Source organism: Crocodylus siamensis, chromosome 5 (genome assembly GCF_052110815.1).
Source record: "Crocodylus siamensis isolate JL-2025a chromosome 5, ASM5211081v1, whole genome shotgun sequence".
Lineage (NCBI taxonomy): Eukaryota > Metazoa > Chordata > Crocodylia > Crocodylidae > Crocodylus > Crocodylus siamensis.
The window spans coordinates 53947406-53973812 of NC_143399.1; the positions used below are offsets into that span (position 1 = coordinate 53947406).

The 26407-nt window shown below is 43.0% G+C and overlaps 1 protein-coding gene and 1 long non-coding RNA gene across 2 annotated transcripts in view; one reads left to right on the forward strand and one right to left on the reverse strand.

Annotated features, from left to right (window-relative positions):
* LOC149864121 (uncharacterized) lies at nucleotides 1-26396 on the forward strand. The gene is made up of 3 exons (XR_016442471.1): nucleotides 1-273; nucleotides 2435-3134; nucleotides 23457-26396. It is a non-coding gene; the product is annotated as an uncharacterized LOC149864121 (long non-coding RNA).
* EDEM3 (ER degradation enhancing alpha-mannosidase like protein 3) overlaps nucleotides 6645-26407 on the reverse strand; it is a 45827-nt gene continuing 26064 nt past the window's right edge. The window contains exons 15-20 of the mRNA XM_090048265.1: nucleotides 22770-22924; nucleotides 21211-21364; nucleotides 16416-16610; nucleotides 15096-15261; nucleotides 13493-13678; nucleotides 6645-10597 (exon numbers count right to left, since the gene is read on the reverse strand). Of these exons, the coding sequence (XP_089904391.1) occupies nucleotides 10191-10597; nucleotides 13493-13678; nucleotides 15096-15261; nucleotides 16416-16610; nucleotides 21211-21364; nucleotides 22770-22924 (1263 nt within the window). The 3' untranslated portion in view covers nucleotides 6645-10190. The remainder of the gene's footprint in view (nucleotides 10598-13492; nucleotides 13679-15095; nucleotides 15262-16415; nucleotides 16611-21210; nucleotides 21365-22769; nucleotides 22925-26407) is intronic.

Below are 26407 nucleotides of genomic sequence, written 5' to 3' on the forward strand. Positions count from 1 at the left end.
AGTGTGGTAGTAAGGGTTAACTCCCTTCCTGAGGGCTGACATGCTGACATCAACGGCGTGAGTGTGGTCTTCCTGCCTTTTCCTGAAATATGAGTAGGGATCCAGGTTTTCTGTTTCCCCACAGGAAAACAGAGAGAAACACAGATTTCTCATTGTAATGGAGAACATGCAGATTTTGCGCTTTTCCAAAGAGTTCCAGCCTGCAAGGAACCAGGAGTGGGACAAGGCAGTCGGGCAGTGGGTGCCAGGCAGCCTGGAAAGCAGCTCCTGCAGGTAAGTCTGTGGGGGGCAGGGAGGGAATGAGTTGGGCAGGGCTGGGGCTGCTGCCCAGCTGGGCAGTGCAGAGGGCCTGGGCCTTGAATGCTCAGCTGCAGGGCCCCGGCAGGAGCAGGATAAGGCTGCGGGCAGCTCTTGCAGGGGGTGGGTTGAAGCTGGCACCCTGCTGCTGTGTACACACCCAGGGGGCCAGGGGAAGACCTGCACCCCCCCAGATCGGTGTGCAGGGTAGGGGTAGGTGTGGGCTGCCTGCTGCAGGTTTAGGCTCCCTGCCCTGCTGCCCTGCCCAGGGGCCTCTGGAGCCCAGCAGGTGGGACCTGGCATAGCAAGCTAGAGCAGGGTTGGGTGGGGAAGCTCCTAGGTGCTGTGAGGACTGCAGCACCTGGCAAGGCATCCCCTACCTGTCCCGCAGCTGTGGGGCTGCAGAGAGGTGGTGTGGGGTTGTGCCTTTTGGTGCTGCAGGGAGGACAGGGGCTATGTTGCCATGGGCGTATGGAGCTCACAGTGGCAAGGAGCTTCCCCACTGTTCTGTTGTGCTGGGTCCTACCGGCAGCAGGACGGGGACCCGAAGTCCACAGCAGCTAGCCTGCACCTGCCCCTGGCTGTGCCCCATGCACAGATATGGGGGCATGGGTCCCCCCTTCTCCCCCCCAAAGCCAGCTCCACCCCCACACCCTAGCTGGCAGGCTGCACCCCTGCCCCCACTCTGGCTGTGGGGCTGGAGGGAAGCTGGGCTCTGTGCTCTGCTGTGCTGCAGAAGCTGCTGCCTCCCATGGGTAGCAGCCAGGGCTTGGATGCTGCTGTAGGGGGCACTAGCCCTGGCAGGTGGGGGCCCCCTTCAGTAGGGCTGGGGGGGGTAGGGAGCAGAGGGTGGGGGGCAAGGGGCACCAGCAGGGCTGAGGGGGAGCTCTAATTTTCTATGATAAACTCAAAATCAAATACCAAAATGTATAGGTATTTAGAATGTATTTTATTATAGTGATTAAGGCCGCTGATAGGCTCCCAAAATGCTTTAAAATGATAAATATAGCAATAAAACATTGTGTTCAGTTGATACATTTTCTTGATTAAAATCCCCCAAATCCACAACCCCTTTTTTTAATCAAGAGAATTTGTGATTTATTTATTTATTTATTTTTAAATCAGAGAAAGCCAGGATCGCTGGATGAGAGAGCACAAAAGGTACAGAGTTACCCATCCTTTGTAGGTGGCTAGTGAGAGACCTAAGGTGATGAGAAGGGAAGAGTCCTTACTCTTGTCAGGGCAACCTGTTAATGCTTACTGGGGAAGTACTACATGTATAAAAATACAGGCCCGACATCAACATTACAGGGAGGGGCACAATTCGATGTTTTCTTACTAGTCCCAAAGATACCACATGACAGTCTTTGCAGATATAGCATCAATCCAAGAGGAACTGCAGAACAGTAGTTGCCACCTAGTAAAATCCACAGTCCTAAAGAAGGTGCTTAGGCTTCTCCACAGAAAACAAGAGACAAGTTAGGCACTGAAAGACAAGATCCAGAACAGGCAGGACACTGAGCAGGAAACTGCCATAAAATAAGCCAGTAAGAAGAGCTGCAGCTAGGGAAGTACCTTAATCCACACTCCTTCAGGAAATGGGTACCTAAAGCTTATGTTTCAGGGAGCAATTTCCCTCCATCTGGGCGAGTGTTTAAGGAAGAGGCGTCGGTGTCATCGGGCCCATGAGCCACATGAGTGGCATGTGGCCAGTATGCAGGCTGGATCAGGCCCATGGACTCCCTTCCCTTCCTGCAGCATCCATGATCCAGCAGTTGTTCCAGCTGGCCTGGCACCCAAGCTATGCATGATGTATATCCCAGAGCAGCCAGACTGCACCTTACATGGTGCCCACCCCAGCAGCTTTGAGACTGGCTGAGAAGTGCTACTGGGGCTTGTCTGAGGCCTCCACCCAGACAGAGCCCACGGGGGGGCTGGCGTCCCCCACCCCCTGGCCTGCGGGAGCTGCCCAGCAGGGCCTGAGGGGGCAGGGACTGGGGACCCCCACACCTGTCCTGCAGGCGCCCGCCTTAGGGCCCTGGAGGCGCAGGTGAGGGAGCTCCAGGAGGAGGTTAGCAGGCTGAGGGGAATCCGAGAGGCAGAGGAGGAAATTGACAGGTATTTTCGTTCCCTGCAGGGTTGTAGGACCAAGGAGGATGCACCTCAAGAAGTGCCCTCCACTGTTAAGTGGCAGACGGTCACCTCCTGTGCCAGGGCTGCTCGTAACACGGCAGCACCAGTTCTTCCAGTCCGGCTGGAGAACAGGTATGAGGCCCTGGCAGCCCTGGAGGAGAAGGAAGGAGAGGACGAAACTGGAGCGGAGGCAACTCCACGCTCACTGCGTTCCAAGCAAGCTGAAGGAGACAAGTAGGCCAGGAAGAGGAAGTGTCTTGTGATCATTGGCTACTCCATCCTGAGAGATACGGAGGGCCCCATCTGTCACTGGGACCTCTCGGCACGTAAGGTCTACTGCCTACCCGGAGCAAAGATTCAGGACGTGAAAGGGATGCTCCAGACCATAATCCAGCCCACCGATTATTACCCCATGGTCCTAGTCCACGTGGGCACTAACGATGCAGCCAGGAGCACCCCTGATTGCCTGATGGAGGACTACCACGCTCTGGGGCGTGTGCTGAGAGAGATGGGCACACAGGTGGTTTTCTCTTCTATCCTGCCAGTGAGTGGATGAGGCAGACGGCATGAAATAGGCATCGCGGAGACCAACTGGCGGCTACAGGACTGGTGCTTCGAGGAGGGCTTTGGCTTCCTCAGCCATGACCGGCACATCACGACGAGAGACATGCTTGGATGGGATGGGCTCCACCTTTCCCCTAAAGGTAAGTGTGTGTTCTCTGACAGGCTTTAAACTACGCTCATCAGGGGAAGGGGAAGGGGAAGATGAGGGCGGAGGAAACATCAGACTGCCAGACCAAACAACACCCACAACTACAGCCCAGCCCAGCCCAACAAGCGAACAGGTAAGCAATGGGGGCCAGGGCAATGCTGGGGCTAGCGGGGCAGTACTTGCATCCACAGGAGGCCTCAAATGCCTCTACACAAATGCTCGTAGCATGGGAAACAAGCAGAAGGAACTCACCCTCCTGATGGCTGACACCAGCCCGGACACAGTGGGGATCACGGAAACGTGGTGGGACTCTTCGCATGACTGGGCGGTGAATGTCAAGGGCTATAGGTTGTAGAGGAGCGACAGGATAGGAAGGAGAGGTGGGGGTGTGGCACTCTATATTAAGGAGGAATACACATCCTCATTAATTAGCAAGGTGTCAGAGGAGGGGCACTCTGAGGTGCTTTAGGTTAGAATACAAGGCAGTTGAGGGGAGAGAGATTTAACGGTGGGGGTCTACTACAGACCTCCCAACCAGGGAGAAGAGCTTGACCAGGAATTCTTAGGTCAGCTCACAGAGGTAGTGAAGGCTAAAGATGTGGTAGTCATGGGGGACCTGAACTTCCCAGACATCTGCTGGGAGGAGCAGTCAGCCAGGTCTGACCACTCACGTAGGTTCTTAGACAGAGTGCAGGACCTCCATCTAACCCAGGAGGTGCACAGCCCCACCAGGGGGGACACCTTGTTGGACCTAGTGCTGGCCATGGGTGATGACCTAGTGAGGGGGCTGCGGGTGCTCGACCACCTGTGTGACAGTGATCATCGCCTGCTAGAATTTACCATCCAGCACAAGGTGGCAAAGGCATGCAGTAAGGCAGCAGCCCTAGACTTTAGAAGGGCAAACTTCAATGAACTAAGGAGGATAGTTGGTGATGCGCTGAGGTCCCAGAGGGGAGGGGAGCCAGATGTCCAAGGAGAGTGGTCGCTCCAAGCCCAAAGGAAGGTAATCCCAACGAGGATCAAAGGGAGCAGGAGAGCACACAAGCCTCCGTGGCGCACCAAAAATATCCAGGAATGTCTCCTTGCTAAAAAGGAGGCATATACCCAATGGAAAGAAGGGGTCATCACCAGGGATGACTAGTCTGCAGTCGCTTGGAGTTGTAGGGGGGCAGTTAGGAAGGCCAAGGCAAAGATGGAATTAGGACTAGCTTCTCAGATTAAGGACAATAAGAAGTCCTTTTTTAAATACATAGGGGGCAAAAAGAAGGTCCCGGGTAACATGGGGCCCTTGCAGGACACGTTGGGAAATTTGGTCATCACACCAGCGGACAAAGCTAACATGTTTAACGATTCGCCTTTGTCTTCCTAAGTAGGGACCAGAACCACCACCTCCCTGCTGGGCCCTCCTCGGGCCCCAGGGGAGGCACACCTGGGCCAAAGGTTAGTATGGAACTAGTTAGGGAGCTTCTGGAGGGGCTGGACGTGTTTAAGTCAGCCGGCCCAGACGATCTCCACCCTAGAGTCCTAAAGGAACTGGCCAAGGTCATTGTAGGACCCCTGACATGGCTCTATGAGCACTCATGGTGCTCTGGTGTGGTCCCAGAGGACTGGAAGAGGGCCAATGTGGTTCCCATCTTCAAAAAGGGGAGGAAGGAGGACCCGGGAAACTATAGGCCAGTTAGTCTTACCTTGATCCTAGGCAAGCTGTTAGAGGAAATTATGCTGGCACAGATCCATGAGGGGCCAGCTGGGGACTGCATGCTTAGGGGCAACCAACACAGGTTCATCAGTGGCAGGTCCTGTCAGACCAACCTGGTGGCCTTCTATGATCAGATTACCAGATCATTAGATGCAGGGGTAGCAGTGGACATAGTCTTTCTGGACTTCTGGAAGGCATTCAACACTGTCTCTCACCCCATTCTCATTAAGAACCTGGGGTGCTGTGATGTCGACACCCACACAGTCAATTGGGTCACCAACTGGCTGGAGGGCTGCACCCAGAGGGTGGTAGTGGATGGGTCCTTCTCAACCTGGAAGGACGTGGGCAGTGGGGTTCCGCAGGGCTCGGTCCTTGAGCCCGCACTGTTCATCGTCTTCATCAGTGATTTGGATGAGGGGGTAAAAAACACCCTGTTCAAATTTCCTGATGACACTAAGATGTGGGGGGGGATGTTGGCACACTAGAAGGAAGCATCAGGCTTCAATCAGACCTAGACAGGCTACAAGGGTGGGCAGATGTGAATAGGATGGGATTCAACACTGACAAGTACAAGGTGATGCACCTGGGGAGGAACAACCGGCACCATACCTACAGGTTGGGGAACTCCCCTCTTGCCAGCACGGAGGTGGAAAAGGACTTGGGAGTCATAATTGACTCCACGATGAACATGGGCCAGCAGTGTGGGGAGGCAGTCAGGAAGGCCAACCATACCTTGTCATGTATCCACAGATGCATCTCAAGCAGGTCCAAAGAGGTGATCCTCCCCCTCTATGCAGCACTGGTCAGGCCGCAGCTGGAGTACTGCATCCAGTTCCGGGCACCGCACTTCAAGAAGGATGTGGACAGCATCGAGAAGGTCCAGAGGAGGGCCACTCGCATGATCAGGGGGCAGCAGGGCAGGCCCTATGAGGAGAGGCTACAGGACCTGAACCTGTTCAGCCTCCAAACGAGAAGGCTGAGGGGTGATCTAGTGGCCTGTTATAAATTAGTCAGGGGGGGATCAGCAGGCATTGGGGGAGTCCCTGTTCCCCCGTGCACTGCCAGGAGTGACCAGGAATAACAGTCACAAGCTGGCAGAGGGTAGGTTTAGGTTAGTTATCAGGAGGCGCTACTTCACTGTCAGGGCAGCTAGGGTCTGGAACCAACTTCCAAGAGAGGTGGTGCTGGCTCCTACTCTGGGGGTTTTTAAGAGGAGGTTGGATGAACATCTTGCTGGGGTCATTTGACCCCAGTATTATTTCCTGCCATGGCAGGGGGTCGGACTAGATCTACTCAGGTCCCTTCTGACCCTAGAAACTATGAAGTGACAGGATCAGGGCAGGGGGAGGCAGAGGGAAAGGGGATTTAGGAGCTCAATCTAGCTGGGAGAGGAGATCCATAGGCTGGATTGAGCCCACTGACTGGCCCCATGCCACAGGCATGCACCAAATCTGATCAGACCCAGGGGCAGCATTGGGGGCCTTACGTTTGACACCCCTGGTTTAAGCATTCAGTGGAGCAGGCACATCCTCCTCATGAGGGTCCCAACTACTAAGATTCAGAGTCACTCTCTGTTTATGAGCATATGAATATTTACATTTCTTCATTCAAAGTAAAAGGCATGAAAGAGAAAACTCATCCAGACTGCACTGCAGTAAGGTGTAGATGTGTCCATAATCTATAAAAACAGGCCTCGAGGCAAAAAAGTTTCTTGCAATAAAGCTGTGAACTATACAGGCAGCTCTTACAAACAACTGAATACCCCTGGCTTCACACATCATTTGATTTCGTAATTTTGAGCCATTTGACCAGAATATTTACATTTTTATTAAATCTTTACAATTGGCAATTATAATCAAGTACACAATTATATTACAAGGATTATGTACATTTTTATAGCCCAGACTCTTACATCACAGTACGTAATTGCCCTTAGAAATATTGTATACACTGCTATCACCAGACAGTAAAACCCAACAACAGTAGTATTACAGCACCTGTTAGACATCTTTCATAAATTACATCATAAGAAAATATACGGCTGTAAATTGGGCTGGTAAAAAATTTTTATAAAATCTGAACATACAATATTTCATTCACAGAATGTTTTTTATTCTATGTTCTGACTGGAGCCTTTTGCATAAGATGTCCTGTTCTAACATTTACCACCATCTCAGCAAAGATTATTTCACAACTAAAGCCAAGCTTTCTTATGTAACCTTGGCAAGAGGAGCAATGCTGGGCTTATTTTTAAACTTCATTAAGAAACAGTAAATGTAAACAATAGAGACTCTCTCTCTAGCATCAGGGAGATATTAATTGGCTACTAGGAATCACATGAGATGGAATAAGTGCTAGTTCTAGATTATAATCCGGTACTTTTTCAATTCACCGAATACCATAAATTGTAGCAGGGAAATATCCAGGTGACCACACTTTAGAATGAGGCAAGAGCAATATTCTTCAAGGACAATAAAGGTTTTTAAAATCTTGCAAAGGACCACCTCCTTTTTCCTCACTAAAAACATTTTCTGTTCAATCTTACATTCCTTTTTCTTTTAAAATAACATATTATAGAAAACTATTTTCAGAACAATATGAAAAAGTGAACTAAAGTCAATTTCCTTATTAGGAAACGAAGTGGAAAAAAAAAAAACCAACCTGAATAAGACTGTCACCCTAATTTATCCTTCTTTCCCAAAAGGTCAACTTTACCTGATTCAGTTCTGTAAACAGCATGTAAACCTCTCTCATCAAACATGGCTATCTATGGCTGTCATGATCACTTCAGATGGTAAAGTTAAATTACCTTAAAAATATATATATATAAGGAGGCAACACTTCTCTGAGGTAGACCACCACCGAAGAGATACTTCAAACCCATACTGAGAGATTCTTAGCAATCCCTAAATCCACAGGAAGAAAAACAGTCTGCATTTATGTCATAAGTGTGCAGGTGTTTATGCTTAGTGTGAAGCAGACAGTTAGGAGAGATGACTCTGTGGTGGCTGGGAGAGTTAGAACATCCACTTGAATATTCATAAAGACAAAATTCTCAGCTAAAAAATAAATCATTCTGCAAGAAAAAATAAAATTTGAGCCAGCATGTCAAGCTTAAGATTTGACAAACAAAATGCTAACAATGATAAGAGAACCACTTTACCTACCATCTTTAAAATACCGAAATAATTCTACCCACCAAGACTAGCAAATAAGCACGTAATTGCTGCAGCTTTGACTAAAGTAACCTAATCAAAAGCACTAAAATGAAGAGGCTCAATAGTGGCACTTGGCTCTGACATTTGGAATTATCTAATTTACTTTCAGAGTTAAGGTTTCTGACCTACACCAACCCACAGCCGTGCTCCTCAAAATTGGCATCTATAGCCACATCCATTGAAGTCAATGGATTCTATGAGGAAGCAGGACGCAAAAGTTACAAAGGACACTTAAAAGGCTCCCGTGATTAAAATTTCTTGGATAAATAATCCTCCTTTTTGAAAATCAACCCCTCAGTCTAAGTGACAAACTATTAAAACTCAGCTGCTTCATGCTTTCTAAAGTACCAATGTTAAACCCAAACCTCTATACAGTAATTTGTGCAAAGAAATTAAAACTACATTTTAAAAGTTAATTTAAAAAGGACACTTACTCACCATCTCCTTGTTGCTCCATCTCCCCATCAAAATTAAATTCCTACTCTAGGTCACTCAGATTCACTACATTTGTGTATGATGTTTGACAGACTATAATGCTCTCAAAAGGTGCTTGTGCATTTTGAAACTCTTGAAAGCAAGTGACATTGTAAGATTACACGTATATAACATTTGTTTGGGATTTCTCAATTCACATTTTACATGAAAATACATGAGTAAATACAGTATGGCTGTACTACTTAACATTTGCTTATTCTGTGTGTTTAAAACTCACCAGAAGGATGCCTGGTGCACTTCAGACTGGGACATATGTATTCCACTGCAAAAAACTACATATTCAATTTTCATTTTTAGTCTGGTGCAGAATATAGGCAGTGTTAAGAATATGGAGCCAAACTATAATCAACTAAAAACTACATATATCAAAGTTTTTGGCAGTATCTTTGGACAATTATACCATTTATAATTTGTTTATATATTTTGCTATATTTAGGTTTGTTTAAACACATCCTCATTTTAAATAGACAAATTACAAAAACATGATTTAACATAACTTAGGAACCACACTTACCTGCAAGTTAAACACACAAGTCCTAAAAGTATTATATCAATCATTCTTCAAAATTCATACTGCCACATTTTAAACTATGGACCCAACAGTGGAGTTGCACTTCGCTATTGATACTGGCATTCTTGCCCAAAGTGCCACATATAAGAAGTGATTATGTCAGGCTGATTGTTGGCAATAAAAACTTGGAGAGAAAGAAATAGTATTTTTTTTTGTAAAAATTCTGCTCTAATTCTATTATATTCAGAGAGCAACAACAATGCTAAGTTCTGCATCTTAGGATAGAGTAAACTTAATAGATTTCAACATGGGAAGTCAAAGAGGAAAAATGTATCTTGCCCAATTTACCTAAATTCAAGTATAAAATCTTAACAATATACTGAGTCTATCTAGTTGTCCTCCAGTTAGCAGTTTTGCTAAAGGAACTCACTAACAGAGCAGACATTACCTTTGGTTTATGCAGCTTCTCCAGTTGAAATAAGAGCAGAAAAGGAAAAATCCAAGTCATCTCAGTCATTTTTCAAAGCAATAGCTGGAAGGAGTGATGAGCAACGTTGCTATATTGTGATGATGTCAGAGGACAAATCAAGCTGCCTCTAGCTACATCTTACACTATAAAAGGAAATGTCTAACAATTTCACCTGTTTCTATCCATGAAGGCCTTTATATTCAGTCCAGCATAGATCGGTGAAACTGTACCCTCATTTTCACTAGAATAGCAGCTGACCGACTGCTTTTAAGTGTTATCACCATACCATAACCAGCCAACCAACCAGTGGTACATTAACCCCACCGCATTCAATGTTTGCCTTTCCAGAGGCCAAGGCAACCTGATCTCTTGAAGCCTGGAATGCAGAAGTCAGATTCATTCCCTGAATAAGCCTCCTGTGTTACAGCACCATGCAATGGAGCCATACAACATGGTTCGATTGCACATTCCCATTTCGAAACAGGAAAAATTAAAACAATAACACCACGTGCTGGGTTTCTATGATATTATCCAGGTGAAACCTGGTTGCTCATCACAATACTGAACAAGTTTTTTTAGTTCTCAGATATTAGGGCCTCACTTTTACCCAATAAGTTCTCCATTTTGTTTACCCAGAAATAAGTTATTATTGTAAGTCATAGTTCATCCTTTTCCATCATTTCAAATGCTTCTATATCTTCATTCCAGTCTGCTAATATGGATTCCATAGGCTGGACCTTATCATCATCCCAATTTACACTGGAGTCTGAATCTGTCTCCATCTCTGTTTGTTCCTGAGGCTGGTTATTTAATTTTGTGCATTCTGTCTCCTGGATACTAGCCTCATGGTCTTCCAGGATATAGGAATCCTGGTTTGAAATAGAAACACTATCGGTGTCTGCATCAACAGACAATGAATCCAAGTGAACAGTATCAGAATTTTCATCTTCAGCAGGCTGCTGACTGACCAAGCTGGGGTCCTGAGACCTCAAAGTCTCATCGGAGCTCTGCTTATGCGAATCATTTTCTAAAAACTTCTGTTCCATGTTTTCCATTTCCAAATCTTAGTTAAAAACAAGAAACACTCTGTGAGTATTTTGAAATAGCATCTGAAAACACATCAGAAAACTAACATTTTATTTTCAACTGCTTCCCTTGATCTTATTCCAGCTTTCAAGAAAGTACAGATTTTACTGGTGTGGAGATTAAGGGCCACACAGCCTATTCCACCTTGCTTGAGTCCTTGGAAAAACCATTAAGCGCATCACAAAAGCCAATCTTTTATCTTTGCCCTAACATTAAGGCATAAAAAAGCACGACAAAGAAGGATCCACAAACCTTTTGTATTCATAGTTTTTTAGATACCTGTATATGTCGCTCTTAGACACCTGGCTGCCCAATAGGTGGAATAGGACCTGAACTTTAGTCTTATAATGTGCAGTATATCAAATGACAGCAGAGTGAAAAGTTTGATTATAAAATTATTAATCATTTCATTGTTATTAAAAAGCACAGCCAGTTCACTGGCACAGCATCAGGTCTGGATCCTCTTGATTACGATAATACTACTACAGGAGGCTGAGTTTTGGGCCACTGCTATCCCAACCCCCTCCGGATCTCAAACTACCTGACAGCTCAGCCTTGGATTATGAGAGTGAAGTATAGAACATCCCAAGATTTTTAGGTTAGAATATGGATAACTGGAGTGGGGTCCTAATTCAATTAATTGGCATGGTTGCCTGAAAAAAATAAGTACTAAAATGTTAAGACCTACTACTTAAAAAAGATGGCTTACATTAGCTGTTAACATTAATAAATGTTACAAGATTTTTCTAAATTAGTCAGTGTTGATAATATGACCTTTTAGGAAAGAAAATCCGGCATCATAGTATTATTTTTTAAAATAACTGTTTAAAATGAAATCTGAATTGCAAGCAAAATCTGTTAAGGCCTAAAATAATTATAATTCCTTAAAACATTTTTTAAACAGGTTGTATCTATGTTTGTGCAAACAGTCACAGGCTGCGCACTTTTTTTATCATAAGAATCAGAGGGAAAACGCATCAAATTTTGGGGTCCAAACTTCATAAATATGACAAATGAGGTCAGGCGTTATATCAAAGGTTCACACAAACATTATATGATTAACCATTTTCTAACTTTCTAAAATAAAATTAATAAGAATTTGAAATTAAAGTATATAATTGCTTAAATGAAATGTAAGTAATTGTACTGTAGCATCCTGGATAGCAAGAAAATTCTAAGTATAGCATAAAGGCTTTGTTTAGTCTGTGAACATACATATTTTAATTGGGTTAACCACGAGAATGCACCTTTCTTTAGAAAACAGGTACAGTTGAAAAAGGATTAAAATGGGCAATCATGACTTCATCTGGTTAACTAGAAAAAACAACCAGTCTCCACTGGGTTTAATTATATAAAACATTGAACCTGAATGCCCTCAAACAAAGGAAATGTACTTCAAAATTCTAGTTAGGCCAACTGTATATAAGTTTATTATTAATATAAAAATACTTACTGCTATCAATAATGTAGTTTGGAATCATTTTACCTTTAAAGATTGTTGCTGAAATTCCAATGACAGCACAAAGGAGGAGACAAAGGACACACATTAAACCTCCACAAGTACATATGTCTTGTGTTTTTTTGAAAAAAGACAACTGGTGTCTTCAGAGCACTTTCCCCAGAAAGGATTTAATAAATTCACTCCTTTTGACCTATGTTACAGTTTACCCATTGTTATTAATAAAGGGACTCTTGAAGGACTCCCTAGGAGGAAGCTGAAAATATGATAACTTTCAATGCGTCAGCTTTGTATATGCAAGAAAAAAAATAAAATAAAAATTTACTGACTTGCTAAAGGAGGCCAAGTTTATTTCTCATCCTGTTCTCCAAATACCCTGTTTAAACAAAGCAGGATTACAGGAGTTTAAGCAGTAGTGAGGGGAAGGTTTGCTAAAGGAAAGCCTAGAAATAATCTCTTAGCTGTGCAAACATTTTCATTTATGGTTTAATTCATCATTTATGCTGATGAAATTGCTACAGCCATACAGGAAAGAAAATTATATAAAGCTATATGTGTTGGCAGCCTTACTCTCTTAAAGAGAACAGCTTCTGCCTACTTTTGGCAAGGAAAAAAAATCATGTCTAGCTTGGAGGAAAAAAAAAGAACCTATCAGTAAGAAATGTCTACAGATTAAAGTACTAAACACACTCAAACTATCCCAGCTGTGGGAAAGCCAAAAGTCTTTCAAACATTGTTTAAGAGGCCTAAAAATTAAAGATTGCACTGCCCTGTTACTCAAAATCTAACTCTTAACACCAACAGTATTAAACCATATGTTATATCTTTCATTCCGGGAATACCTTGTGCAAAAAAATTCAAGTAAAAACAGGCAGATATTTCCCAGGGTACATCTCTAACAGGGGAAAACTGGGTTGGTGCCCTTGGGACCTGAGGGGCTCAATACTGCATGGGAATTTCTGTGGTACACAGGACTGGTCCCCTCAAACCTCCAAGCACCCGCCTGGGGCAGCTGCAGAGAGCTGACAGCTCCAGGTTGCCTAGGCTTTCCACCACAAAGCAACTAAAAATCCACAGTAAATAGTGGCACAATTACTCTCACCTTTTTGCAGCCATAAATTTTGGGCATTTATGGCATGACAAGGGGAGTGGACATCTGGTTTGCTTGGCCTTTGTGCCATCATATAGGCAATGAAAGGTGACATCTGTTTCCACCCCCAGCTTGAAAGAAATTAGTGCTAACATTCAAGAGTAAAAATGGATTTAAGAGAAGTCGTACAATAGTTTTACATCAGTCCCAGCTCATCTATTTCTTCAGGTAGCAGTAAGAACTACTGTTATGGTATACTTCACATCACAAAAACCAATAAAGATTACTGCTGATCTGTATATAGCACATAACTTTGTCCATACCTCTGTCTTTTGCTTTATCGGAGAGAAGCACCTCTACAGCCTCATATTCCTGGATTGCATCCAGTATAATATTTCCTTCTTTGTTGAATAGAAAGAGCATAGGAATTGTGATATCATCTGTATTCTTTCCATCACCAGCCATTTGGAACAGGGGTGCAGTGTCACTACTGCTTCCCTCATTGTCATCTAGCCAACAAAAAGTCAGAGTAAGCAAACTTTTCTGTCACACAGCTAATATTTCATTGTTTTGAAGATGATGGTAATGTCTTAAAAATTATCCTGCAATAGTAGCTTTCTATATTAAATAGATGGTTTTGAATTTCCAGAAGGAGGGCTGTAAATTGTCAGAATTAATTTCAATAATTCCAACCTCGTTTCCTGCTGACCAATCAGCTAAGAGATTTCTGGGTGAAAAGAAACAAATTGAGATTTAAGGAGATGTAGAAGTATACTACTTAGCTGATTTCATTTGGACAAGACAATCATAAGAAGTTGCAGGTGTAGGAATCTTTCTGGCATCTTCCACATTAAGTTTATCTTTTATTTTCAGTTTGCCTAAATGGTTGATAGATGCTTATTGTTCTGTGAGAATGAGGCTGAACTGGATAGATGTTCCAGCAGTTTCTTCCTGCACTAGCACTAAATTTGGAGGTCGGGGTTCTAACTAATAAGTTCTCAGGACAGACCTTATTTGGTATTTCCTATACAGGAATACTTCTAAGTTACTCAATTTTAAGAAAATTGAATGTATACAGGTTTAGGGCACATATTATAAGCATCTAACATTTACAATTACAAACAGCAGAACCTGGCATAACGGGGAGAAGAAAATTGTATAAGTACATTCCTAATTTGTAAGACTTAGCTGGATGATGGAAAGAGTAATGCTGAGCTCTCTTCCTAAGAACTTCCCTGGAAATGCAATATTGGTGAAAAAGATGCAAAAGGCTAAAGTATATATAAAAAACAAACCACACATAAGGAACACACATCACCATACAGTGATGTTGCTATGGCACCATGCTTTAGTACTTCCTCTTGGATGTACTAAAACGTGGCACAGTACAGGTGGTTACTGAGCTGCGCATTCAGCACATGGTGAATTTTGCCACTACATCAGTGGTGCGCTATACCTGGGGAACATGTAACTAGTGATCATGTGTAGACGCACAGCTACATGTAGATGTCTAGTGGTGATCACTACGTCGCCGTAGTGCACTATACAGTGACGTAGCACATCCCTACATCACTGCAGGGCAAAGCGTAGACACGCCCATGCACAACTACTTCTCAAACATTTATCTGCATCTCGAAATGAAAATCAGAATAGCAATTTAGAAAGTTAGAATAGTTAACTTCTACTAGTGACTGAGATTTGTTCTTGCTGATTAGATATGCCTTGCTCCATTCTTGTGTGAAAAGGGATATTAGAACAATATTGTTTGTGTACATATTTGAACATGTTTTGATAACAAGATGTCTTCTAGTACAGACTGCTAACAAGAATGTAACAGATGCCTGCCAGCCTTGAAAATGTTTATGTAGTATCAGAACAACCACCTTGAACATTACACATTCATACAACAGACTTAGTTTTATTTACCAATAACAATGCCGCCTATTGCACCAGCTTTTTGGATGTTTCGTGCCTTTTCAGCAAACATGCACTGGCCTCTCTGCATCAAAGCAATTTTCTCCTTCACTGCTTCAGGATTAGTGATCTCCGAACATCCATTATATGGTTTAATGGTTGCAACAAATCCTCTTGTCTGTTTGAGAGATGCAATGATTTAAAATACTAGATTCAAGTCTATCAGAATGCCTTAGGTTTTTTACATTGTTCCATCCCAAAATTAAAGAGGAGTGTTTCCTAGCATTCTAAAAGGGCCCTCACTACGAAGAAAAGCTCCTTCACTTTAGCTAGGAGCAAAAAGGAGCAAAAGATAAAAAAACCAGGAGGACTAAAACTAGATTGGACAATTTTTTGCAAGATTGACTGATTTAAACTTGTTTCTTGAAACATTTTAAATCAATTTTGTTTTCATACTTTGCAAACTAGGGAAGAGTTACAAATACTGGCCCCACATCTTAATAGCCTTTAATTAAACAAAACACAGAATATTCTTAATTAAGACCAGTCCAACAGTGATGACAGAACATAGCTATTGCTCTTGGAAACCTTTTCTATGCAGACAACACACCTTTGAACTTGCATCCTATCCCACAAAGTCAGTGGGCATTTTGCCATTCATTTCAGTAGGAAGTTACCCGTGCAATAATTTCTTCCTGTTTTTTCTCCCTAGCCAGCAACATAGATGCAAATAGTTCCTTTCACCTTCCCTGGTAAGCTAAAGAGAGTTCTTTAAACATTTAAAATATTTTGGATGCTCACTGTAGTCCAAATACTAAGACTTTACATATGAATGTCTTCATAACAGTGACTTTGGGCACATGTATCTGGAACTTGAGTCCTACATTGTTTGGTGCTTAAGGAGTGCAGAAGAACATGTACAGACAGGATTAAAACTATTCACCTAAAATCCCACCTTCTAACTCTAACAATAAATTTCTAATACTGGGGAAAACATCTGAAATGACAGGACAATGGACCAAGCCACCTAGGGAAGCTGCAGTCTCCTTCATCAGAGGTCTTTTTAAAGGAGAGGCTAGATAAGCATCTGTTTCAGGTAAGTTAAGAATAGTGAACCCTGCGTCTTGTGTAAGGGTTTGGATTGGATGTCCCTCAAACTCCTTGAGCCCTGTGATTCTAATCATAAGTCTTTATTGTAATTGAATCTAGCCACATACTTTCAATTAAAAATACTACAAAATTAAAACTGATGCAATTGTCTGAGAAAGCAAACAATTACAGAAAAAAACTGAAGAGAACATCACGTGCTAAGGGTCTGCATGCTGTACATACCCCTGCTTTGTGTTTGGACAGGTCTGTTCCAAACTGTGCTGGCCCAGCAGTCAAGACCACCCTACCAAAGAATGGGTGAGAAACAATTTGAACAGCACGAGGGGGCAGCTGCTGCTCTTTTTGTTGCTGACTGGATAGTTCAATCATTTCCTGCATGAATCGCAGACCATCTTCAGCATCAAGTGAACTTGCTGCCTAGGTAGTAAAGAAATGAGGGTAAGCAACTTGGAACATCAAGAGTTTTCCTGCTGCTGTTGAACTCCCCCAAGGGAGGCTGGTGTAGCAACCCTGGGAAAAGTGGGCTGGGACCTTGCTCTGCCAGCCTGTGAAGCTGAAGAGCTGCTGGCAGTGGTTCTCATACCCCACCCCACCTCCAGCTGTACAGCTAATGAGAAGTGAGCTCTGAACTCAATCAGCTGCCTCCTCCTGAGTGAAGGAACTGCTCCAGGTCTTGCACAGAGGTGACCCATGCAAAGAGCAGGGGTGGAAGGGGGTGAGGAATAGCAGTGCATAAATTCTTCCAGGGCACTTTATAAAGGTGCTTTTGTGTAGGCTTTTTTCCTCTTTCTCCATCTTGTCCTTGACTACAGTTTTTTGAACAAAATTTCCCCTCCACTCTAATTTTTACAGCATGCAAATAAAGCATATCAATACTGAGTGTCTGATTACACTAGGGCTCTCACAGGGACAGGATGCTAACTGGCTCCTTAAAGAAGTAGCCTTCAAGACTGGTTTGGGAAAGGGAGGATGGGACATGAATCCCACAATCTGCTGCCTCAGTATGAGTGAGCCATACCCAGTCCTCTTGGAAAAGGGGAGTGGGGCAGCCCACATTAGGATGCTGGCGGACCTAGCCAAACACTATCATCCTATTTGTAACATGCCACACATTCAAACTAAACCACAATACAAATGAGCAACAAAGATATTCTACACTGTTACAAGTAACATCTTTGTGTCTGGACCACTGTTTCTGGCAGTTCATTATGAGGTAATAAATCGTTTGAATACATGGCCTGTTACAACTTATTGCTCCATTCATACTTTCAATGTAATGCTTTCCAGGAATCTTAATGTTTAGCATTTCCAAGTATATTCAAGACTATCAATCTTAATGTATCACAATAGCCTACGGACCCATTCAGATGTATTATTTTTTAGGTGCAGCTTTTAAAAAAAAGGGGGGGAGAGAGAGATGCTAGATTAAAATTTTGCCACAAATGAATGTAAACTTAGTGTCTACTTAATACCAGTATCATCTACATCACTACAGAAGCTTCATGTTAGTCCAAATTTGAACTGAAACCTAATAAAAGCTGTGAAGGACCAGACTTAATACATACCTCAAGCTAATATTTGTCTCAGCTTCCTGTTCATTAAGTCTTTTTGAATGAAAGTCATTTATGTTCGAAAGAGATATAGATATTCTCTTCTATTAAAAATCAGACAACTAGTTGCTCATGTAAAAAACACACTAGCTTTACAAACAATTTAGTATATGCCTTATTGCAGGGGAAGGCAGCTCCTGGCATGTGTGCCAGAGAGTGGCACACAAAGGCATTTTGTTTGGCACTTGCACCTCAGGGAAGAGGCCAGGGCTGCACTGCTACAACATGGATAGGGCCCCTTGCGCTCCCCCACTGTCTGCCCCTAGTACGCCAATTTTTTTACAAAGAGAGGTCGCAGGTGTTTTTGGCACTCTGTCCAAAAACATCGCTGACCCCTACTTTATAGTCTTGTAACTAAATGCATACCCTGTTTGAAGAATACATTTAAACTTCAAGCAAGCCTGAATAAATATTTGTAATAAAACAAATTCAAATTCCTCAGTTTTTCTCCTTTTCCTTGCTTCCTTAGTTTCATAGTTTCATAGTAGCTAGAGTCGGAAGGGACCTAGGAAGATCATCTAGTCCGACCCCCTGCCTTGGCAGGAAAGAGCACCGGGGTCAGATGACCCCGGCAAGGTGCTCATCTAACTTCCTTTTAAAAATCCCTAGGCTAGGAGCCTGCACCACTTCCCCTGGAAGCCGGTTCCAGGTCCTAGCCGCCCTGACTGTGAAGTAGCGCCTCCTAATATCTAATCTAAACCTACCCTCCGCCAGCTTGTGACCGTTATTCCTGGTCACTCCTGGCAGCGCACGGGGGAACAGGGACTCCCCCAATACCTGCTGATCCCCCCTGACCAGTTTGTAGCAGGCCACAAGGTCCCCCCTTAACCTTCTCTTGTGGAGGCTAAACAGGTTCAGGTCCCGTAGCCTCTCCTCATAAGGCTTGCCCTGCTGACCCCTGATCATACGAGTGGCCCTCCTCTGGACTCTTCCCATATCGTCCACGTCCCTCTTGAAGTGTGGCGCCCAGAACTGGACGCAGTACTCCAGCTGCAGCCTGACCAGTGCCGCATAGAGGGGGAGGATCACCTCCCTGGACCTGCTCGAGATGCATCTGTGGATGCATGACGGTACGGTTGGCCTTCTTGACTGCCTCCCCACACTGCCGGCCCATGTTCATCATGGAGTCAATGACGACTCCAAGATCCTTTTCCGTCTCCGTGCTGGCAAGAGGGGAGTTCCCCAACCTGTAAGTGTGGTGCCGGTTCTTCCTCCCCATGTGCAACACCTTGCACTTATCAGTGTTAAACCCCATCCTATTCTCATCCGCCCACCGTTGCAACCTGTCAAGGTCAGCTTGTAGCCTATTGCACCCTTCTAGTGCACCCACATCCCCCCACATCTTAGTGTCATCAGCAAACTTGAACAGGGTGCTTTCTACCCCCTCATCCAAGTCACTGATGAAGATGTTGAACAGCGCGGGCCCGAGGACCGAGCCCTGCGGAACCCCACTGCCTACGTCCTTCCAGGTCGAGAAGAACCCATCCACTACCACCCTCTGGGTGCGGCCCTCTAATCAGTTGGCTACCCATTTGACCGTGTGGGCATCGACACCACAGTCTCCCAGCTTTTTGATGAGGACAGGGTGAGAGACAGTGTCGAAAGCCTTCCGGAAGTCCAGAAAGACTACATCCACAGCAACCCCTGCGTCTAATGATTTGGTGACCTGATCGTAAAAGGCCACCAGGTTGGTCTGACAAGACCTGCCACTGATGAACCCATGTTGGTTGCCCCTGAGCATGCATTCCCCCGCAGGGCCCTCCTGGATGTGTGCCAGGATGATTTTTTCAAAGAGCTTACCCGGGATTGAGGTAAGACTAACTGGCCTGTAATTTCCCGGGTCCTCTTTTTTTCCCTTTTTGAAGATAGGGACTACATTGGCCCTCTTCCAGTCCTCCGGCACCTCACCAGAGCACCACGAGTGCTCATAGAGCCGCGCCAGGGGTCCCGCAATGACCTCGGCCAGTTCCTGTAGAACCCTAGGGTGAAGATCGTCCGGACCAGCGGACTTGAACACGTCCAGCCTCTCCAGAAGTATCCTAACTAACTCCTCGCTAACCCCTGGCCCAGGCGTGTCTCTCCCGGGGCCCGAGGGGGGCCCAGCAGGGAGGTGGCTGAACTGGTCCCTACTTAGGAAGACAGAGGCAAAGAAATCGTTAAATATGTTAGCTTTGTCATCTGGCATGATGACTAAGTTGCCCATCGTGTCCTGCAGGGGCCCCACATTACCCGGGACCCTCTTTTTACCCCCTATGTATTTGAAGAAGGACTTCTTATTGTCCTTAATCCGGGAAGCTAGTCCTATCTCCATCTCTGCCTTGGCCTTCCTGACTGCCCCCCTACATCCTCGGGCGACTGTAACATAGTCCTTCTTGGTGATGACCCCATCCCTCCATTGGGTGTATGCCTCCCTTTTAGCAAGGAGACATTCCCGGATGCTCCTAGTGAGCCATGGGGGTTTATGTGCCCTCCTGCTCCCTTTGACCCTTGTTGGGATTACCTCCCTTTGGGCATGAAAGTCTTAATTATGGCACAAAGTCCCTAAACATTCTGGGGGTTACCGAGTCTGCTGAAGCTCTAAAATCTATTATTTCATTTAAAAAGGAAAGCTTTTATCCTTAGTGGCAGCAAATAAAAACTTTACAAATGTGAACTGACTACCAATTGGATGGTTTGAAGACAACTGAAAAGACAACTTAAACTTGCAGACACTTCCATACATCTTAATGGTGGGTTGGTTGCAAGTGGGAGGAGGATCTAAAGTCAGTGGAAAACTATTTCACTTCTAATCAAGTTAGCAACAATGTATACCTAATGTACTTCCACACTGTTCAACTGCTGCCCATGCCTCACAAGTTGCCAAAAGTCCAAGTTGCCAGACAGTCCATTCTCCAGCTACTAAAATTTCCATCTCTCTCCCCAAAAAAACACCCTTTCAGAGCAGGTTAGGGTTTCAATATAAAACTCCACAGCACACTGGAAGTAAGTTTAAAGATCATATAAAATTGAATATCCAATTAAAGACATACAAGGAGCGCTAATTTTTTTTCTCCACATTTGGCTCTATTAAAAAAAGAAAAATCACAGTTTTTAATCTGAAGCTGCTACAGCTTTTACTGGGCACCACAGAATCTAGGCCCTCTGCTATACTGTAAATGCAACCTGTTAGTTACCAAGTGAGTATTACAGCTTAAGTGCAGGATGGGGTTGAGAAAAGAGGAAAACAACTGCTTAATACGTATTATGAAGAAGTAAAAGCTCTCTCTCGTTAACACATAAAAGACACAGAAAAATAAATTTTAGCAGTGGATGAGAGAATGAAATTCTGACTCAAAATACTTTCCCACCAATTTCAGTTGATCTAGATTTAACCATCATTTTCTAAAAAAACTACTTATGGATCTTACTTGAATTGCATGCTGCACTAACTGGACTCTTCCATCTTTAAGATGAATCAAACTGACTCCCATCTTTTTCAGTATCTCCAAATGCTCAGGGTTACTGGCCATGAAATCCCGTGCTCTCAGTGGTGGCTTTGGTCCAGTCCCCAAACTCTCTTCTCTGCCAAATAAGAGTAAAGACCGAAGTTTTTATACTGCACATCAAAAGCATTTTTTTTACATGAAATGTGCAAGAATTCCAGAGAGGTGTAACACATGCACAGCCACCCAGAGCTGCATTCCCCTATGCATCTTAGACTGAAGTTATAGTCATGCGATCTGGATAGCATGAACATTTTTATTCCAAATAATATTAAAAAGGTATATTTTCAAAACAGCTTAACAGCACAAATGTGTCGCCAGGCATACACAATGTTGATCATTTCAATGATTAGGTCAGTAGGATGCCTTAGGGCAGAGGTGGGCAAAATGAGGCCTGGGGGCCAGGTGTGGACAGCCAGGCCATTCTATCCGGCCCCAGGGCCCCTAAAAAATCTAGAAATTTAATATTTAATCTGCCCTGGGCTGCCTGCCATGCGGCCCTCGATGGCTTCCCAAAACTCAGTAAACAGCCCTCTGCCCAAAATAACTGCCCACCCCTGCCTTACAGCAATGATGGCACAGGTAGCTCCTATGTGGCACACAGGAGACTGAGGAGGGGACAGGCAGCACAGTGGCAGACAGGGCAGGAAGCAGAAGGCAGAGTATTAAATCAGACAGGGAGCCCAGGGCAGAAAGCAGAGTAGCAGCTTGGTCAGGAAGCACAGAAAACCAAGCAGTAAGTTGAGTGGTAACTCAGGGAGGCTACGAAGCTAATTCGTGACAAACCTGCAAAAAAGGTTGGCCCCCCCCCCGGCTTGGAATGTTAACCAGTACTGTTTGCTCTTCTATAATTGTTCTCATTTTGGTTACTAATAAAAATAAGTTTAATAAAAACAGCCAATTTTCCCTAACACAAAGGGTAACAAATCATATAAAATGTTTATATATACATTTTAAAAAAGCAAATATTACTCAGCCTGAGGCTGTTCTCATCTGCATAAATATTATTGGCCAGAAAGGGGTGCATTTTTCAAATGTAATAGAAGATGCTGAAAGATGTTGAATACTTAAAGTATTTGGCAGTAGTAATACTCCATGTGAGGCAAGTGCATTCTGGAGGAAGTTATTTTTTCTGTACGCTCTGATTTCAGATCCATTTTGCCTAGTTTATACGCACTATATTTTTCTCTTGTCAGTGCTGAAAACTAATTTATGCTAAGCAATTTTTGCTCTAACTGAGGTGCCAAACACAGCTAAAAATTAGCTGCAAGTTTGCTGCCAATGCAAAATAAAAGTGCAGCTAGATTTCTGATAGCTGTACTGTCTATGTGGAGGGCCCAAAGGAATACAACCTTATAAATAGAGTATATATGGTTCCAATATACCTAGGCGCAGCAGACAGATAAAGAAATTTTAAGTACTTAGCCACAGATGTTTTTCTGGACATTCTTACAGTGACAAAAAAAATAAAGCATACATCTTACACTCTAGCAATGCCCCTAGGACAGCTCTTATCCACCACATTTTTCAAAGGTTCACGGATACTCTGAGCATACATAGGGTCATTTGGGAAGAGAATCTGTGTATTCGGACATGTCCAGTCAAAATTACTGTCGTCCAACTCCGTGTATTCTGTAGTCTATAATGTAGAAAAGCAGAGCAAAAAGTTTCATAAAAGACATTTTTAGTTTATTTTTACACCTCTCAACAGTAAAATATAACATCAAAAATCATTTGCACACAGGGAGCATCTAACAGGCGAAATCAGGAAGGTACTACGTGCAATTGCAGTTACTCAGACATAAGTATCAGGGATTTCATTTGCCTACTTGCTTGTTGGCACGTAAACAAAATAATTTAAATATTTGAAGACCTGAGCAGTTCAAGCCTCTCAACTTCAGGTGCAATACTTGTTTTATTCCCCCCCACCCCAATAACTCCAATGAAACCCGCCTTGCATCCTAGCATTCCAAAGCCAGAGTGAAACTAAAACAATTCTACTCTGCTGCAACTTGGCAAAGGTGTAAACAAAGATTGTATCTGAAGACTTAAAAATCAAATAATAATAACAAAGTCAATATCAGCTTGATATAGTTAATTTTCTGTTGATTTTCTGAGTTGTCTACGATGACTTGAGAAATGAAAACCAAAAAATAATTTCTTGTTCCTAGATTTCCATGTGAACAATCACAGGATCCTCCTCTTTCAATACTTAAGCAGAATTGAAATATTCATGTAAACTTGTGGACGCTACTAGGAAAGTCAACTAATTTTGAAGCAAATCGTAAGTACATTCCTAACAGCATTCTTTTGGAAGAAAGCAAGTATTTAAAATCATCAAATCCACTATTATACTATAAAGGTGTGCAGAACAGTTCAGAGCTCAGAACTAGAGGGTATAATAGATTGGATCTGCTCCAGACTCCAAAAATATAGTGTTACTTAATCCTAGTCAAGCCAATTAATGTCAACACGGCCCAATATTGCGATCTGCAACATGATACTTACTCACTTATCTTACAGGTCACTTGCATACATTACTAAACTTTAAAAAAAAAAAAAAAAATCAAAATCAGATATTTAAAATGATTCAGCATAGTGAAGACTCCCTAAAAAAATCAAATCGATTTACGATCCAAAGTGGTTTCATACTTTATTGGAATAAGTAGGATTAGATACAAAAGAATTAAGGAATATTAGCCTCTTAGTGTGAAGAATAAGAAATAAGAACCAAAGCACTTTAAAATGGGGGGAGGGGGAAGTCTGTAATGCTCCAGACCGAGGCACAGTTAAAAGTGTCCCCCACTATCTCTGGTAAGAACAAATAGTGAAGCAGAAGGCTGCCTGTCTTGCTACCAAAATTTCAAATGGCTGACACTGTATTTAAATGTATTTTAAGTAGTTCAGCCCCTTGAGACGTTTCTCTTTTGTAATCTAATGCAATCAATCAGACTGATTCCAAAACGACTAATATTTTGGTTTCAATAACGTTATAGCTATTTAACACATTTTTCCTTAACTGAGAAGATGTTGACATCTGTTTTAAAACTGGATCACTTCCCACCTTTCCATTAGTCAGATCTATTAGTAGCTTTGACGGATATGCTAAAGTGATTCTATTTAGTTTGCTTTCATCTTTATCTTGTAAAAGTTAATATGGCCACAGAGGGGAAAAAATAATAATGACGTGCTTCTTCATGCTTCATAGCTGGATTCACCTTCAAGATTACGAAAATGTATTGCTTTCTATACCCATAGCGTAAGCCAAATCCAAAAACCTAATTTCAAAGGCTTCCTAAAAATACCACCATTACTTTAAATGGTTGCTTAAAGCTTGCTTAAATATTGTTCTCCAACTATTTAGTTGGTCTAATAAAAGATATCAGATTCACCCAAAGAACCTTGTCTGACCATTACTTTAAGAAATTAATTAGGCAAAGTCTGTCCCTTTTAAATGCATATTATTTCTTATTTGTACTCACCCGTCTGTATTTCTGAAAAGTTGATACAAACAAACCTTTTTGGGGAACTAAGGAGCAATAAACAATGTATACTGCCTAAGAGGAACTTTAACACTGTTAGACAAGATTAACAAGTGATTAGGTTAATGTGTACAAGAGTATTATTTCTTGGAATCCCATCTCCATATCACGGTCTTTGAGTCTCAAGAGCAGTATTTCCTTTAATTTTCAGTGTTGGAAGCTCCCCAACACAGCTGTGAAGCCTCTCTTGAATTTACAGCCAACAAAAGTCTCTTTGGACTCAGCTCTGCACAAATAGTTTGAGAGTGTCCTATTTAACATTTTTCTTACTGAGCCTGGAATTATTCAATAGCACACACAGAAAAATAATGGCACATTAACCCAGCACTCCTGTGTTCACTCTCTCATGTGCCTATTTAGCCTGTCAGCTGAATTACTGGTAAGCTAGCATAATAGAAAAAGCAAACGGAGAGCACTGTTTAAAAATAAAAATCACCCTGACAGTTGTTTCACAAGGTCCATACCTACTTTCCCCTCTGGAAATTGATTAAATGTTCAGTAATCTGTATGTCCACTGGTATGCTCACATAGTTATTTAGTGGAAAAATGGTACAATATTTCCCAAACCAGCATAACAATAATTTTCCTTGTATAGTAGACAAGCAATTCAACAGGTCTAGTTCTAGGTAGCCACATAGAATTCCTGTGCAAAGGCTTTGGTTTGCGTTCATAAGGAAAAAATAAAAGAGGAAGCTTCCCAAACAGTATAATTGCTAAAGAGTCCTCCAGAATGGTGACAACTGCTGAATACAAACTATGAGGCCTGTCCAAAGTACTTTTTGGAGATGAGGCTTATCATGAAGACATTGTTAATACAATAAACTAGTAAGCAGAGTTCCTTCGGCTACTGCTGTCTAAATTAGCAGTCAATACTTCTCAGATTAAACGGATGAAAATACGATTAGTCTTCCTCACTACGAGGAGTCCCTTAATATGTACACACCCTCTGCAAAGCCAAATATATTTGCTTTGCTGGGACGGCAGCAGTTTGAGCTGGGGCGGAGCAGCCCCTGGATGGCAGGGGGCACAGGGGTCAGCCCCAGGCTCCAGGTAGCAGTGGGGCTGGCTGGGGCATGAAGGTGCTAAAGTGTGGGGGCTGCCTGCTAGCCATATGGTTTTGCATGTTAGCACCCTCATGCCCTAGACAGCCTGTCACCATCTACACATGAGTTTCAACAAAAATGATCTTCTATAATGCAGGTTAAAATCTGCCAGAAGTAATAAGAAAAGAAAATAAATGTGAACTATGCAAAAGTATTCTTTAATATTATTTTTGAAGTGCTTATAGAAATTTTAAAAATACTTGCCTGACTTTTTTAAACACACAAACAAAAGCAAACAAATAAACAAACATATTCTGCAGCCGTTTTGTAGAGATACAGGCTGAAACATTATAAATCCTGAAGAAAAGTTTAACCATTGAAAAGCTGATGTCCAGGGTTCACTGCAATTACTGCTGTGATAAAACAATTTGTATAAAACAGTTAGCACTACTTGAACACCCTCCATGAATCTCATCTCCTTACACCCACTTTAAAGATATATTAAAATTGATACAAACACGTAAGAAAGACCACTTA